The sequence below is a fragment of the Lineus longissimus genome, chromosome 11, assembly GCF_910592395.1.
Source record: "Lineus longissimus chromosome 11, tnLinLong1.2, whole genome shotgun sequence".
Lineage (NCBI taxonomy): Eukaryota > Metazoa > Nemertea > Pilidiophora > Heteronemertea > Lineidae > Lineus > Lineus longissimus.
In genome coordinates this window covers 2,175,439-2,192,654 of record NC_088318.1, presented here as the reverse complement: position 1 = coordinate 2,192,654, position 17,216 = coordinate 2,175,439, and the positions used below count along the sequence as shown (strand labels likewise).

General features: G+C 40.6%; 2 protein-coding genes across 6 annotated transcripts; one reads left to right on the top strand and one right to left on the bottom strand.

Annotated features, from left to right (window-relative positions):
* Positions 1 to 7: 7 nt before the first annotated feature.
* LOC135496385 (transmembrane protein 143-like) lies at positions 8 to 9,545 on the top strand. 2 transcript variants are annotated; one of them, XM_064785703.1, is made up of 6 exons: positions 8 to 96; positions 593 to 822; positions 2,455 to 2,614; positions 3,280 to 3,474; positions 7,813 to 8,440; positions 8,872 to 9,545. In XM_064785703.1, the coding sequence occupies exons 1-6, from the start codon at positions 22 to 24 to the stop codon at positions 9,105 to 9,107; spliced, it is 1,524 nt and encodes a 507-aa protein (XP_064641773.1). In that variant the 5' UTR covers positions 8 to 21; the 3' UTR covers positions 9,108 to 9,545. The 2 variants fall into 2 exon arrangements, with proteins under 2 accessions (XP_064641773.1, XP_064641772.1); XM_064785702.1 differs by lacking the exons at positions 7,813 to 8,440; positions 8,872 to 9,545 and adding exons at positions 5,118 to 5,745; positions 6,223 to 7,297.
* Positions 9,546 to 10,448: 903 nt separating this feature from the next.
* Positions 10,449 to 17,214, bottom strand: LOC135496384 (Bardet-Biedl syndrome 4 protein-like). 4 transcript variants are annotated; one of them, XM_064785698.1, is made up of 13 exons: positions 17,014 to 17,130; positions 16,379 to 16,722; positions 15,905 to 16,073; positions 15,353 to 15,496; positions 15,014 to 15,125; positions 14,483 to 14,555; positions 14,118 to 14,171; positions 13,679 to 13,861; positions 13,078 to 13,299; positions 12,631 to 12,802; positions 12,339 to 12,408; positions 11,640 to 11,778; positions 10,449 to 11,125 (listed from the first exon to the last, which is right to left on the bottom strand). In XM_064785698.1, exons 2-13 carry the CDS (start codon positions 16,601 to 16,603, stop codon positions 10,532 to 10,534), a joined length of 2,157 nt encoding a protein of 718 aa, XP_064641768.1. In that variant the 5' UTR covers positions 16,604 to 16,722; positions 17,014 to 17,130; the 3' UTR covers positions 10,449 to 10,531. The 4 variants fall into 4 exon arrangements, with proteins under 4 accessions (XP_064641768.1, XP_064641769.1, XP_064641767.1 ...); XM_064785699.1 differs by lacking the exon at positions 16,379 to 16,722 and having other exon boundaries at positions 17,014 to 17,214; XM_064785697.1 differs by lacking the exon at positions 17,014 to 17,130 and having other exon boundaries at positions 16,379 to 17,002.
* Between the last annotated feature and the right edge of the window lie 2 nt (positions 17,215 to 17,216).

The following is a 17,216-nucleotide window of genomic DNA, read 5'->3' as shown; positions in this document are numbered from 1 at the left end:
GCAGCACCGTCGTCAACAATAATGGCAGGGTCTGTCCTTTGGGGAAGAAAAACTGGTCCTTTTCTAGCGAATTATGCAAGAAAATTAGAACGCATTGTATGTAACATGATCCTGAACTGATGAACAATGATGATACATCCAATTTAGATTAATCTCATAGGTGTAACTGCCCTGAAAGCGGAAAAAACCCTGTTGACCTCAAAGTCAAATTTCAACTTTCTAGGGCAGGCTGCCCAGGTTCTGCGTCACTGACACTGTTGTTGATATGGTTGAGCTACAAGAGGGGGCCCGGATGAGCTCCTTCTTTTCAGATAGCTTTGATTTCAGTCCGACTGTCTCTAGATGTTACAATGTCTATGACTAGTTAGTAGTTTTTAACCGGACGACGGGCAAAATTTGGCCTCCGAGATAGGCCTACGTCACGTGTGCTTGCCTTATGCTGCATGTGTGCCAACAATTTATGTTGGCCATTGAAATGTTGCTGTGGTCGCTGAACAGTTGGCACTGCTGTCATAGGTGAAGGACAGACTGGAACTGCATTACATTGCCAGTCAAGTCAATTTCAACTTGATTTAAAATTTATTTATTTCAGAAATTATCAACCAGAGATGGCCGGTCATTCTTGTACCCAGAGGCTGTCACAGGTTGTTATCATGGACGATGGATGTCTACACATCAATCTGATGAAAAACCTTCAGTGCGAGAACGGGTGAATTCTCAAATGGACAAATACTTTGGTTACATCAAACCAAAGAAAGTGTCCACAACCAGCAGAAGTGCTCTTAAAATAGTCTCCCCAGAGGGCGAAGTCATACATTACAGGTAAGATATATTTACTGCTTGGCAATCAAACAACTGGGGATAGACATGTATTTTCTACATTGTATGATTTTGACGAGTGTGTGCCGGTTGTGAACAATTAATACCCCTTGGCCTTACCATTTGTGTTGACAGCTTTGTCCGCTATTTGTCGAGCTTGTGCTTTCAGACCTCTAAAGGGTCAAAATCCATAAAATCATACCCCCTTTTATTGAATAATATCGGGCTATAGTGGGCCTAAATCTGTCAAGGGCGCATACAAGTAATGTTTAGTGTTGTCCCAAAGCAAGCTGGCTTCTCCCTCCTTTTTCTCTGCAATGATTTTGCTAAACCTTCAATAATCTAATCAAGAGTTGTAATTGTTTCCTTTTTTTGTGCAGGTGGAGGTGAGCATACCAAAGAACCGTAATATTTTGTCTTCTTATTTCATTACTGTAATGGTCTTGTCTAAAGCTTAGGAGTGTAAACATGTTGGGCCAATGGTCTTGTTGGTTCTCCAAATATAATTTACAGAAAACTAAATGAATTTGACTGAAATCTTTCTTGGCTTCAAAGACAAATGTTTATCAGAATCTGAAATGTACTTAACATATCTCAAACATCGAAAAACCCCATTGTAGATAGAAACAGTGCTTTTGTAGATAGTAAAAAGCTACAATGTATGTTACTTTAAGTGGGCTTATTGATGCATTTAGAAGCCAACTTATCATTCATGTTTGGCTCACTGCTCCAGTTTTATTCTCTTTCTTAACATTATCTTATCTGCAATCATCAACTTTAAGGCTGAGCCTGCTTGCTTCCCTCTGACCTGCTATAAAAGCATTTCCTCTGCTTTAAAAGATTGGCTGTTTCTGAATGCAAACACTCCTTCCTTCACTTTCATAACCACAATATGTTAATAAGGTTAATCAACACTGGCTTTGATAATGAAAATCATGAAAATAGTGTACAGTATAGACAGTAGACAATCGTAGTACCGGTAAACATGAATGTGCTTGACTCAGTTATTCACTCTCTTTGTCTTTGAAGAAGAAGAAAAATATTGTTTTTGAATCAACAAAGATTTAAACAGATATTTATGTGTAGTACATAGTTTGTTTCTCTTGATCGATATATCTGGTCTGTTACAGTGTTGTGCTTTTCTTTTTATGAAGTCTGTTGAAAAATACAACATATCATTATTTCAACTAAGACTCTTTCACCATAACTTAGAACTTTCTTGTAATGCTTGTAATGCTGGTGTTGTCATTGAATAATAATGCTCAAACCTGGCTTTTGTTGCACCAGTCATCCACCACTTCCACAGCCACTAATGGCATGGAATTCTTTCCTTCATCTTAAAATTCTTCATGTTTTTGATAAAATCTGGTGTATGTGAAATTGCATGCCACAGTGCAGAGTAATGTCGTTGTTTCAACTAAAACTCATCTGCTCACTACAAGACCTGAACGTAGTTTCACAATGAGTGAACAAACTTCAGCAGTTGCTTCCTTTCTTTCTTGCTTAATACTTTCACCCTGTTAAAAATCAAATGCTTTTCGTGTAGTTAGTAGAAATTATTACAAAGAAATATAACCACTATAGATAGAGAGAAACGATTCAGCCTATGATTTAAAGAATATTTACTTGTTTCAGGGAGCGTTTCATCCCAATAACACGTCGCTCCATCATCCGTCATTTGATGCAAGAGGAAGGTGTCCTGACGGATGCTGAACGACAAGTATTCGAGAAGTTTGCTTTGGCAATAGATGGCGCCCTGACCAACCGATATTATGGGACCTTAGAGGAGCTCAAGGTGGGTTAAAAAACTCTTTCGATGGATTTGCTCACTTACCAACTGGGAGGTGTACAAAGATACAGATCTTGTAAAACATGGTTTATATATTGATAATCGTCATAGATCAATCCATGGGCCAATCAATGATGGACACTTTTGCCTGTGTAATTTATTCTATGTATTGATTTACAGAGCCTATCCTAAGTCATCATAGTTGTCCTCTATATATCTACAGAGCCTTTTCTATGTCATCATAGTTGTCCTCTATATGTCTACAGAGCCTGTTCTATGTCATCTCAGTTGTCCTCTATATATCTACAGAGCCTGTTCTAAGTCATCATAGTTGTCCTCTATATATCTGCAGAGCCTGTCCTAAGTCATCATAGTTGTCCTCTATATATCTACAGAGCCTGTTCTATGTCATCATAGTTGTCCTCTATATATCTACAGAGCCTGTCCCAAGTAATCCTAGTTGCCCTCTATATGTCTACAGACCCTGTTCTATGTCATCATAGTTGTCCTCTATATATCTACAGAGCCTGTTCTATGTCATCATACATGTAGTTGTCCTCTACACATTTACAGAACCTGTTCTATGTCATCATACATGTAGTTGTCCTCTACACATTTACAGAACCTGTTCTGTGTAATCATACATGTAGTTGTCCTCTATACATTTACAGAGCCTGTTTGACCCAATCAACCCAGATAAGGACACTATCGCAACCAGACAGTGGAATCAGAAGGAAAGACTTGACAATGAGTTCTGGCTTCTACAAAAACTTGGAGATGTCCTGGTCAGAGCGAACTTCCATGAACTTCCAAAAGCTGTGGTGGAGAAGGCGATATCTGAACACTGTGCTGGAGAGGGGATAATGGTTAGTATCTTACGTTGTATTGAGCAAGTACACTTAGGCTACTTTGAAAAACACTGTGAAAAAATATATTGAATAACCTTATAAAAACCTAATGGTACCTCCAGAAAGTCTAAAGTTTTCCCAAACAGTGGAATCTCCCTGAGTGGAGAGCTTTCTATTAAGGATGCCCGCTCTTAGGACACTGCATCTGGTTCCAAATCGGTCATTTCCATTGATTGAATTTGACCTCTGTAATCAGGACACCTCGCAATTAAGAACAGTATTTTTCAGTCCTATGGGTTTCTTGATAGAGTGGTTCAACTGTATTAGGTCACATCAATATGATTTAATAGTTCTTAACGTTTCTGAGTAATGAGCTGCATGAGCATTATATTACATTTACACGCAAGTTTGATGTATGTAGTGGAAGAAGATTCAAGGCATTGGGTTGAGGTCAGAACAGTTCAATGAATTCAGGCCATGTTTTGAATCCAGCTACAGTTCTAGTCACAGTTGACATAAGCTGCGCACAACCTGCGCTTTGTTGTCCTGTAGCTTACTTACTGGTTGTGTGCATATATCGCTATGGAGGTAAAGCTTTACTAGTAGAAAACAAGCTTTACTTTATAACAGGAACATTCGTGCAATCTACATGCATAGTTGTGTGTAGGTTGCATGTATGTACATGGTACACAACATACATGTGCACAAATTAAGGGATGTCTATTGTGATTGGGACTGTACATAGCTAGCATTTGAAGCCTGCATGAGAATCCTAGATTAGATATCCCAGCTTGACTGTGTATTGCATTGCCATCATCATTAATCCATTAGTAGTCATGGCTAAGTTGTCCCAATCTATAGAGGGATCATTTCTGCCAAAGGACATTATCATTTGAGGTCCATCTGATTAGCGACCAAAGCCAACTTTCCTCAGTTTACCAACAATCAGTTCTTATTTACAAAATTCTCCCTTCACCTTCATTAAAATGTGATAAGTTTTGCAGGTATCCTTAAAAATTACATAAAGGACATAAATGTCTTCTTTCTGGTGATGATTTTTTCAACGTTTTCGTGTAAAAACTGGAAGTTGGTTTTAGTCTGTTTTGGTTGGTAATCAGTGTGACCACATTATTTGCTTTGCAATTTAATCATTTTTATCACACCAGTACCTAGAAGTTTTTTTGTTGTTGTTGTTTTTTTAGTTCGATTTTACTTTCTCCAGTTCATGTTTTTCGTTACAAATTGTGTAATTACGTTCAAACCATATATTGAAATCTTTGTATATATCATCTATCTCTTTCAACTAGCTCTCCAGCTGCCATTCGAAGGCAACATTGAAGGAAATTTTATTTTTTTATGGCATCATCTGTATATATTCTGTATAAATTCAGCAGCAAAATGTTGTACATTGTTGTGTGTCAGTATTTCACAAGATGTCCACAAATTCCAAAAATATTGCAAGAAAAAAAGCAAAAAAATGAAACTGAAAAAATCAGTTAAATCAAAATAATACTACAGTGAAACTACCATGAATAAAGAGGTTGAGTTTTTTCGGATAATTTTGCCTCAAAAATAACTTCTATGCACTGGAGTGATGAAATTCTTTGATGTTTTTCTCTAACTTCTTGCATGTTTATGGGTGTACATCTTTTCCCGCACAGGTTAGCGTAAACCCAATGAATTACGACGTGATGCGCTTCTGGGCCCTGGGACGCGAGTGCCCTGAACAAGTTATCCCCTGGTACAAACTCCTCTTCTATAAATTGATCAGACGTCCATTACCACAGCCGTTAGAGTACTACAAACGCGTCGTGACGGCGGTCAGACTGAAGAAGGATTCGAAACTCTTACTCAAAGGGTTTAAGGATATTCCTATCAATGCGTTAGAACAGTTACTACCAGACGGCAAGATACGGATGACGCATATAGACCGCTCCATAATCACTGCTACGTTTTCTATTGGAATTATTGGCATCGTAGCAAAGACAATATCAACATTAGCAGATTATCAAATTCAGTGGACATTAATTTTGTCAGCTGTGTGTGCACTTGTTGGGATACGAGGATGGACTGTTTACAAGAATAGGAAGAATAGATACCTGGTTGATCTTTCACGGATGCTCTACTACAAGAATATTGCTAATAACCGTAGCCTGCTGACCCTACTGGTTGACCGGGCCCAGGATGAAACATTCAAGGAAGCACTGTTGACGTACACATTCTTGCTGAAGAACCGTCCCCCTTCATATTTAGAGAAAGGCAGTAGTGACCAAAAGCCAGTTGAATATGGTATGTATGAGAAATTTGCTAACTTTTGCAAATTTCACATGTTGTTGTGATTTGCTCAATGATTCAGCTTTTCCAATTGGGACTTACTTACTTACATGTACTTGGCTTTATTTTCCTCGTAGGCTTAAGGCCACAACACACCCTCTCCACGTCCTTCTGTCTGTTTCTGCCTTGGCTGTGAGTCCAGTACAGTCTGGCCCCTGAAACCTGTCGACAAGGATGAACCATAGCGACCTCATATACAAACAGGCCGTCTTCAATTTGATCTCATACCTTGATTGATCCTGAGGACAGTATTATAATTCATTTGCCAGTTGCAAGAATCATTTTATCTGTATCAGGCTGTTCACAAAAACTGTTGAAGTCACACCAATGTTTTAACAACAGTAATGTGAATACGTTTTCAAACTTTGATTTCATGAGGTAATGTCACTTTTGAATAAAATGCTTTGATAATTTTTACCTTTTTCTCTCCAGGTGGGATTTCTTCCTCTGTCCTTGAGCGCCAGGTAGAAGATTGGATCTTTGGCAAGTCCGGCTCAAGCGTAGAATTCGATTGCCAAGAGTCCGTCAATCTTCTCCAATCATTCGGAGTCCTCAGCATTGATGATGATAAATTACATGTTCTGCCAGTAGATGTGGCCATGCGTCACTTACCTCAGCAGCCAGAGTCTGTGATCCGACGTGAAGCTATTAACGTGGACGACCTTGAAGGGTACGATCGAGACTCATACAATGAGACAGAGAAGCAGGTCAAAGATCAGGATAAAAAGGACAAAAAGTTTGGCTGGCAATAATGATTGTGAAATTTCAGGATTTGTGTAGACTGGTGCCATTTTTGTGCTCCGTTTTCCATTATTCAGCTCTTTCAGAAGCTTGGAATGATAAGTATACTGTGTTATTAGTCAAAGTAGTAGCACTAAGGACTGCAATGTAGCTTGTAGTAGTCAGAAAGAAGTAAATCCTGCGTTCAGATTCTCTGAGCATTGATGAGGCCAGTCCTGGGACTGCAAACCAGAGTTGTACATATTCTGACTGTATATCATTTAAACTATTATCTTGGTCCTTGCGTTAGATTATGAAGTAGAAATATTATTTGAGTCTGTGCAAATTGGTGATATTCTGAATCCTGGTTACCCGTGAAGTTGAATGGGCCACCCAAAGACCACTAGTTTGATGTCCTAGCTCCTGCCTATAGTCCCCCTTTAAGGCATTTGATGGAAGGATGGTAAGGCCGAAGTTACACAGACCTCATTCGTTCATTTCCCAGGACTCATTTTCCCCTTTTGCTTTCTTTCCCCTGTGAATGCACGGCCTTGTGGCGTGCATTCCTCGCATTCACCGAGGAATGAAAGAAAAACCCGGAAAGTGACTCGTGGTAAATGAGCGAATGAGGTCTATGTAACTTCGGCCTAAATGAACTTGTCAAAGGTTAGATTATGGACCAATAAAAGTGCTTGTAAATTGACAGACATTACTATCTTGTATTTGAAACTGCTTATTGTTGTGCGTTATGTTCAATTAAAGAAGAAATTAAATGTTTGTACAGGAATTTGGTGTAAGTGTGATGTTTTCCTTCAAGAAGCGACTGGAGATAGTAGAGTTGATTATAGCATGCTCTTCTTTTGCTTAAGCACATTTGAGTTGCAAACTTCAAACCTTGGCCTACCTGCTAACTTACCTACATGTTGCCTTTGTAGCATGCACCTTGGTTCTCTGTTCTGACCAACGAACCATTTATCAGTGCCTTGAATTTCACCCCTTGAATCAACTAAAAGTCAGTGCAAAAATATGTCCTAGAAATCAAAAGGGTTTGTTTCTGGGACAACCTGGCATATTTTTGTCCTCTATGTGCAAGAGTCAAGGTGTGATCCTGGCAGGGTCAAGTTGGCAGTCCTCCTAGTCCACCAAGTCCTCCTAATGGAAGGTCTGTCCTGGCAGAAAGAACTAGGAACAATCCTGGCATGTCAGTCTGGGGAACATGTCTGCTCTGGCCGGTGACAGTGTTGTCTTCTCTGCGAGGACAGACAGAGTCTCAGTCTCCATAACATAATTTTCCATCTCCAGGTCAGTGTTAATCCTTCCAACTATGATATCATGAGGTTCTGGGCACTAGGACTAAACCGCCCGGATCAAAAGTTCCCCTGGTATGCCGTACTGTTCTATAAACTGATCCGTCGACCCTTGCCGCAACCACTGGAATACTACAGACGTCTTATCTCGGCAGTTCGCCTCAAAAAGGACAACACACTGATGCTGAAAGGCTACAAGGACATTCCAGTTGGGTGTCTTGAACAATTACTCCCAGATGCCACCGTCAAGATGACAAACTTAGACAAATCTATCCTACTGGGTACCTTGGCAATCGGTGTCAGTGGAATATTTGCAAAGACATTGCTAATCCCAGCAGGTTTTGGAGATCAGTGGACTATGATTATTTCTGGTCTGTGTTGTTTGGTATGCTTGAGAGGCTGGACTGTTTATAAGAACAGGAAGAATCGTTACCTGGCCGAGTTGTCTCAGATGCTCTATTTTAAGAATATCGCCAATAACCGCAGTCTGATAGCCGTGATCGTTGACCGGGCCGAGGAGGAGATTCTGAAGGAGATGTTGCTGACCTATGTCTTCTTGCTGATTAACCGAGTGCCTTGTTTGACTGGGGAGGTTGGCAAAGGTGATGTGCCAGTTGAATCAGGTAAGAGGCTAGGGTCTTCAGAATTCCGATGCTCAACCAAGGCCGCTTCAGGCAATGAATGTCTCCAAATGGTTCGAAAGTAAAATATGATGGTGTCCCAGTAGCTCAAAATACCATGGGACATCTCCACAATGACACTGATGTGATTGTTGAATACCAGGGTTGGATCAAGGATTTCAAGAGATGTGCCTGCATGGTGCCTTCTGGTACCACCTCGTCCCCCCCCAGACCTGCCTCTGAATCCTGCTGTCCTCAAGTTTGAGGTTTCCCATGCATGGAGATTGGTCTCTCCTCAAAGTGGGATGACTGGTCTTTCCCTCAATTTGCAATTGTTGTGCCTCCAGCAGATGGTGTCTTCAAAGAGAGACGCCATTCGATTCTTCTGGCTTTGAATTCACTATTTTCTCATGAACTTTGTGCTTGCTTTGCAGAAGGCATCTCAACAGCTCAACTAGAACGCATCATCGAAGGCTGGATTCACTTCAAAACTGGTCAAGATATACAATTTGACTGTCAAGACTCTGTGGAAATTCTCAAATCGTTTGGAATACTCAGCAAAGAGAATGACAAACTGAAGGTTACATCCCTGGAGGTTGCCTTACAACTTCTACCCACGAAACAGGAGTCGGTCATTAAACGGCCTCAAATAGATGTGGACATACACTAAAATACTCAAGTCTTCCCCATGGGGGAATGCATCAACGTTCAGGGGGTTTTGTACAGAAAAGTAGCCACATGTACCTCATAATAGTTCTCATTTACTTGTGGGTGGCATGGCACACAGTATGTAGGTTAGATGAAAAAGGTGCCGTGCCAGATTTACTTCACACACCCTTCAGGCCGGACCTTCCCCCGATATTCGGGGACATTTCAATCCTATAAACAGGGTTGATGACCAAGTCAATCAGATAGCTTCTAGTCAGGTAAAATGTAGCAAGGAAATTAGACATAGTTCATGAAATGGACACTGTAGCCATAATGACTTAAAGGGGTCCTGACCTATTTGGTTAAATCAAGACAGTTTACCTTCAGATGACAAATGCTTTGCAAAAGAAGAATGTCTCCGTGTTTTTATTTAAAAAGAACTACTTCAAATCGGGATATTCTTTTCAATAATTTATTCATAGTCTGTGAATGTACATGAAAACTTTACAAGCGGTTAGCACAGATGCTTTCTACAAATACATACAATATGTACAGCTTACAGAAGAGAGTTTGACAAGTTTCAATCAATCCTTATGCAGCGCTCAATGTAAATCCTGTCCCGTAACCCAGTCAGCGGTCTTTAATAATCCAGTGTCAAATTAGTGTTGCGTTTTGATCAAAGAGGTTTTTTTCTGTCAACCATAAAATTAGAGATATGTAGTGTCGAATGCCTGTCGATTTCCTCATCACTTTTTATAGAAAGTTACGTGAGGAGTCTGTATATACGGTCATGAGTTTTTTGTAATTGTTTCTTCCGAATGCAAATAAAGTGTGATATAGATGTTAACTTTCAATTAGTGCAAGCTCTATCCAAGATTTTCAGAGTTTCAGAATATACGAAATGAGTCGGGGAGATTTTATTGATTTAGAAGTTTGATGTTCAGAACAAAAAAAAAAAAACACATAACTCCGCAAAACAACTACTAGTACAAGACTCGACAGACAATGACATCCCTCAAGTACAGATTTCAGAAATCACAACTACATGTATGAGCCACCTACAACTTAGAGTGAAGAAAACATGTTCCAATTCTGGAATGGAAAGTACACATATTTCCTACAAATGTTTTACTCACAACATTGAGTGACAAGTCTATGTCGATAGATTCACTATCAGAGTTGGCAACAAACTACATACAAAGAGTACAACTTATCACCACAGGACGGATCATCAATTACAGCAGGTCAAGGCATTACCACGCTATTGTTAACTTCCAATTGTGCCAATTTTACCACATCTGTGTTCCAACAACAATGGATCATAAAGTGCTGTACAAACAAGAGATTTTTGTCATTGCGACAGGTCATGGCAATAACAATCTCTCGTTTGCGGCCATTTTAACAAAAGAACTGAATGTTTGAGGTGACTCGTCAATTACTTTAAATCTACAACGGTTCCAATTGTCTGGTACGATCCCTGGTCATGTGACTGTTGTGATTTGGATCATTCTCCGGTACATCCGGTAGATCATCGAGTTCTGGATCATTCGTGGGTGGCTCCGGCATGTGGTGAATCTGGCCTTCCGGGAAAACAGCATCGTATGGCGGTGGATTCGTTGGTAGGCCATCAGCAGGTGGTGCAGTTGCTGATACTTCTACCTCATTGGACGGAGGGGCACTCGCTTGTGGGTGGAGCGGTGGTAGATTAGAAGTCCTAACTGGTGGTAGATGTTCACCACGCATGCTAGGAAGAGCAGGACGTGGGTGGTTGCCTTCCAAACCTGGCGGCAGGGCAGGTGGCGGCTCGGGCATTTCATAACTGACAGGAGCAGGGTGGGCGGCTGCAGTATTTGGACGGCTTGGATCAGGGAAAGGAGGCATGGCCTGCATGTCAAAGGTATCCCCAGATTCTGGTTCTTCTGCGGGTGGCCGGGGAGGTTTGGCAGGTGCCGGCGGCTTGTTTTTCGATTTTTCATCTTTCCAGACGAGGCTTTCACCGACTTGCAGTGCAGGACCAAGCTTGGCACTTACCTCCAGGATCTGAAAGGGAAGGGAACTTAAGCAAAAGATTTTGCATGTTTGGTTCGAAAAGGTCTCAGTGATATCATCATTAGGGGACGAGTGTTTTTTTCTGCAGGAAGATTTCAGCAGGAAACACAAAAGCAAAAGGGATATCTACACAGAATGAATTTAAATGATATCATCAAAATATTTTGATATCATTTATAAGGTAAGGAAAACATAGCACCAAGCTGAATTGTCGCACCCAAGCGATTAGCAACTCTGATAATCTGAAAATTGCAAATATATTGGATTCTAATTGCAAATACAGACACTCGTGACAACATTGCTGGATTGAGCTCCATTAAAAGGAGTTGGGAATTCACCGAGAAAACAAGTCTGCAAGGGATAGTGACATCAATGCTATCATGAAGGATTCATTAATGCATACTTGCTATCATGGAAGTGATACAGCACCTGCTTACAGCGATCATACATCCCAACTAGTATGCCATAGCCCCTTTAGACAGGTTATTTCGCTAAACCATCTTACCTCTGGGTCTATAGGCCTGCTGGCTTGCTTGGATGTTCGAAGTCGATCTTCAAAATTTGCAAAGTACTTTGCTGCAGCTTTCCTGTCTCCAAGATTGTAGAGGAATACAGCATAGTTCAGAGGGATGGCTGGATCCATTCTAGAAAATATGAACACTTTAATAAATGCCTGAAATTAGGGACACCACAATATTATTTCAGGGAAAGTGTGTCTACAGATGAAGTCAGGACACACTGTTTACAAAACACTACGAGCCATACTAGTCGCTTTCCTTAGAAAACTGTTTGTTAGATATATAGCCCAATTGATAAGAAAAACCTTTCGTTGAGAAAGCATTTCTGAAGAATTTCAACAAATTGATTAGCCTTGCCTAAGGTTTCTGCAGTATTGTGTTGCATTAAAAACAAACTAAATCATGGCATTGTCTACAAAAATTGCAGCATATCCTTAAAACAGTGGCACTGTTCACAAAACAAAATAATTCTAGTCTAACAAATCAGGCAGAGAAAGAGTCAGCTTTAATCTAATAGTCTGCAATAATGGGACTGAGACAATGGGTGATATGAATAAAGACTAGCAAATGCTTTTATCTAAAACTCCATGTACATTTACACTAGGCCTTTCTGTACAAAATTGAAGTAAAAGCATTTGCTAGTCTTTATTCATATCACCCATTTTCTCTGTCATCACTAAACTTACACTTCCAAGGCCAAGGCTTGTTCATAGGCTTGTTTGGCATTATCAGGATCCTCAAGATTAGTCAGGGCAACTGTAAGAGAGATACAAATATCAGGATAGGTACTGCCTAAACACAGTTGGTTTTTAACTCCCTGGGGCGGATACTTGCTCTGCACTAAACCGAAAAATGTTGGTGTGCCTTTAATTTTCAGTGGCATTATGGGTCACAACTGCTCGATGTGAACTGGATGTGACCAGTGACTGTAGCTGATGAATAGAAAATTCGTCAAAAATGACCCAGGGTGAAACTTACCTGCTAACAGCATAAAGAGCGTCCCCATTTTAGGCCGGAGATTAATTGCTGCACTGAGGAAATGAAACGCCGAGGCGTATTGCTGCATCGTCAGGTGGACGAGGCCGAGATTGAACAAGATCTTCCAGTCAAACGGTGCCAAATAATTAGCTCGCTTGAGACAGCTGATGGCCTGCAATGGAAATTTAAATGAAAGTGATCATAATATCCTTTAGTTATTCCATTAAATCTAACACAGCAGGTGAGAGTTGATCGCAGCGTCTATATCTTGAACAAAAAATCAAGACCCCTGACGCAAAAACGAGTCGTTGATTGTCGTACGTGTATCATTGCAATAGAGGTGTGTTCGAATACGACTTGCTTTTGACGAACACGCATACCTGTAACTTTCTAGAGTGGTCAGAGATTGCAAAAGGGAAGAAACCAAATCGAAAACAACTAACTTACAGCAACGTGCTTTTTCTTCCCAAAGAAGCACATGCCGATATTGTTCCACAGTGGCGCACTTTCTGGGGTGGCCTGGGCGGCTATTCGATACTTGGTCAGTGCAACATCGTTGTCCCCGTGACTTTGCATGATGCTCCCAGCAGCCAATATAGCCTTCACGTGGCTGGCGTCATACGTCATGGCATTACCCAACTGCTCAAAGGCTCTCTGATGCTGTCCGATCTGAAAACATGCATTTGAAAATTTATACAAAATTGTAACTGCTATCTATGTAGAATAAATGTTTCTCATAAGACTATGATAATTGATATGATAAACAGGTATGATAGCCTTCTAAAATAGACAGTGGTCACCTGTAGAGCGGACCAGACCCCAGGGACCAGTTGTTCAAATAAACTTTTGTATCTGACGCTGGCTTTAAAACAGAACTTGGCTTTACTTGACTTGACTAAAGGAGATGATTTTTTAGCACAATCAGGTCCAGGAGTGCACATCCAAAAGATCTTATGGTTGGTCAAACACTGAACATTTTCTCCTTGTTAGTCCTTGTGATCAACTGGTCATGATCCAGCTTGTTTGGGAAATAAGATGAAGGTTTTACCTCCATATAGAGCAGGCCAAGTGTGGTCAGAAGATCCGGATTCTCTGGCGAGAATTCAACAGCACGTCTGTAGATTTCTATCGCCATTGACGTATCACCCTCGAGTAGGAAGATCTTCCCCAGCATCACATAACTCAGATCGTGTCTCTTGAATGCTATGGCCTGCTGGAGACTGTTCTTGGCCTGCAAAAAGATGAAACAGTGTTACTCCATGCATCTCACTTTATGCATTTTTGCAGTGTTGGCATTCCTATTTAGAGTGTAAAATTAACCTTGCTATTTGGCGACTTCAAATAGAGACCTTACATCCACTTTCAAACTCAGAAATCCTCAAGCCCGTGTGTGATGACATAGTCCTTGGACCACTTGGTACGCACGAGCCCAGTCGAATTTAGTTGGGAGATTTTTTTCTGACGTGGTCAATAGCAAGTTTACCTACCTTTTCAAATTCTCCAAGATACATAGAGCATACACCTTGGTTGTGGGCAATTTCCTGCAAGATGTAAGTAATGTTGTTTTATATCCAAATACAATAATGAAATACGTACAATACCGAAGATTTAAGGACAGAAAAACAGCATGTAGCATAATCTGACAACTTGACCCGCAAGCTGGAAATATTTTCTATTCGGACAGCAATTGAATTTTACTATGCCATCCTCAGGATCAAAACTCCAGTAGGTGATGTTGAGACACTGATATCTGCAACAGATTACCGGCATTTTTTTATATATCCACAGCTTAAAGGATGATCGGAACTTGTACATACAAAATCAACCCTATCGGCAAACAAATAAAACATACCCAATCTTTTTCACTCATTTTGGCTGCTTCATTATAAACATCGATAGCAGCCTTGTGTCGTGCAAGAAGGAATCTGAAATCAAGAGGGAATACAGAATTTTGCTTGAAGAGACAATTCAAGCTGAAAAGGTAAAGATCATATGCTGGCTGTGGTTAGGGATAAAGCTCCCAAAAGAGAGCTGGCCTGGGAACTAGGGATGTGCTTTATGGTTGCTCTCAATGACGCTAATTTGGCATTGCTCATTTTAGCCTTAAAGCGAATTTTGTAGGGGCATTACAATGCCCTTCATCCCAGTCAGTATCAAATCAATTGATGCATCATCAAGTTATATGCAAGCTTGGAATGGAACCCTATTGTTAACATGTCCATTAGGCCAATCTGGCTAACTGATCTGCGCCAGACTTCTAAACAGGAAATTGGAAGATAAAATCTTCTCAGGCAGTGAACATGTAAAAAGAAGGCTGAAGCACTTGTCATGCAAACCCCCTTGATTTTCATAACATTTCAACGCACCGATTTTTAAAACTTACAATGATCTGGCCACCTGTTTCAAGTTTTCGGGATTGTTTGGGTTTAACAAGGCACATGTCTGAAACATCTCCAAAGATTCCTGGATCCTTCCCTCCTGTCGCGATATCAATGCTGAAAAACAACAGAGAAAGTTCGGTGTCAATATATTTTAATATATTGAATATAATTAATATAATGAATATTATTGTTAAGATGCAGGTGGAATATCAACACGATGGGAGAAGGGCGTGCAACCTCTCAACAGAATAAGAGGAAGCAGAGTATTCAGAGAAGTACTGTTGGTCTCAGTCTCATTCTCAATGACCTGTTCTGTCCTTGATTATGCCTATTCTACCTACCTTGAACATACACTGCATATTCACACATGCCATTTGTCTCAGAGAGCTGTTCCTTGATGAGTGCCTTGCAAGTCTCAAAATCCTTCTTCACAAAATGTAAGTGGATTAGCCAATTTCTCCGTTCAAAGATTGGGATCTCAGGAGCTGCAATGAAAATAGATATTAGATTATTATTGAAAGCAAGGATGAAAATATATGTAGTACAAACACTTACAATAGAAAACTCCAGCCACCGTTAGGCTTGACAGGCTATTCTCAAGTGATGGAAAACAACATTTAGGAAAAGAGGTGGCGTATGCCCACGTGATCAAAGGTCTGCCGTGATTTGTTGATTAAAGGAAGACGTCCTCAGCAAATCACAAGTCAGGTACTAATTGAACCAATTATATCTAAAGTATGGCAGCGCATGCGTAACCATGGAAATGACCCACAATCTTGATGACCGAGGCCAGGGGAAATTCCATTGAACCCTGGAAAGCTAGTGCGACAAGTGCAAACACATTAGACAGGGTCTGACATTAGAGACGTTTAGCTTGATATCACAATGTTTACCTTTCCCCCTCTTGATAATCTTGGTGGGGGCAGCTGGGATCACTGGAACATAGACACTGTCGTTACTCCCAGATGCCAGCGGAGTCTTGACGGGTATTGGAGGGGCTTCTGATGCTGTGGCTAGTTCGGTCAACGGCTTCTCTGGGTGAGGAGTTTCTGACACGTGGACCTGAAAATAGTTTGGAATAATATACAAAATGAAAAATTTACAAATGACCAACAACAAAATGTAGTGTACATACATCGGTCCCTTACCATCGAACATGTACCTAAGGTCCCATACTACCATTCTTTTGTACACATCAATAGTACAAATATCTCACCTAGGGACAAACATGTATGTATTATTTTGGCCAATGTGAATGTCAATGACAATGAGTCATCGACCAAAAAGATTCCGCAACAAAAGTCTAGTTTGCGCGCCTGCTACTGATAGCTAGTGCTCAAAGTTTCGAATAAGCATAGCTGAAGTACCTCTTCATTATTATCTTCTATTGACACCGTTGATTTAGTACGCTGGGGTTGTCCCAAATCGTTATAAGACGGATCACCAGAACTTCCAGCTTCATCCAACTCCATTTTGAAACTATGCACGCAATCTTCCGGTCTTCGGTCCGCCGTCCGTCGAAAATTACATGCACCCGTTGAATTTCTCACACAGTCAGTAGTTCGAGTGAGACTTCGCGTAATAATCACCATTGACGACGCTTGGAGAATGCTCACGCTGTTATTGTTGTTAGTGCGTAGCTCTAAGTGCCTCTGTCCTTACCGCAGGTAACACTAAATGCCGCGGTACTGTCGTTGTCTCTTATTTCACTCTAAATAAGACGTTTCTGGCAATTGGAGCTTTAGTATACGGGTTATGAGAGTTTTGTAGTTGCATACATATTTCAATTTCAATTTCAATTTATTCTGTGTATTACATAGGTGAATATTAGCAAGATAAACAATATACAGTTTGAAATGTATGCAAATGAACATCGATAAAATGTATGAGTGGTATGCCTATTACGGCCCATGCAGTGTGACAGGGTGAGGCCGGTCCAATGCGTCCGGAGTGCATACTACATATTATGCTATTACATGTCTACTCTAAAAACTAGCCTTACCAAGTAACCCCGGTACAGAGATCCTTGTGCTGGCGGTGCCCCAATAATCCTATCCATCACATATCGGTTCATCTTGTCGTCTGTCTGGTCTTCCTCATTTGAATGTTCGAATCGGATGTGCAGTGTGCACACCGACGAGGCACCAGTGTTATAATGAAATTATTATAGTATCAGCTCGTTTACTGAACAAACAAAAAAGCTAT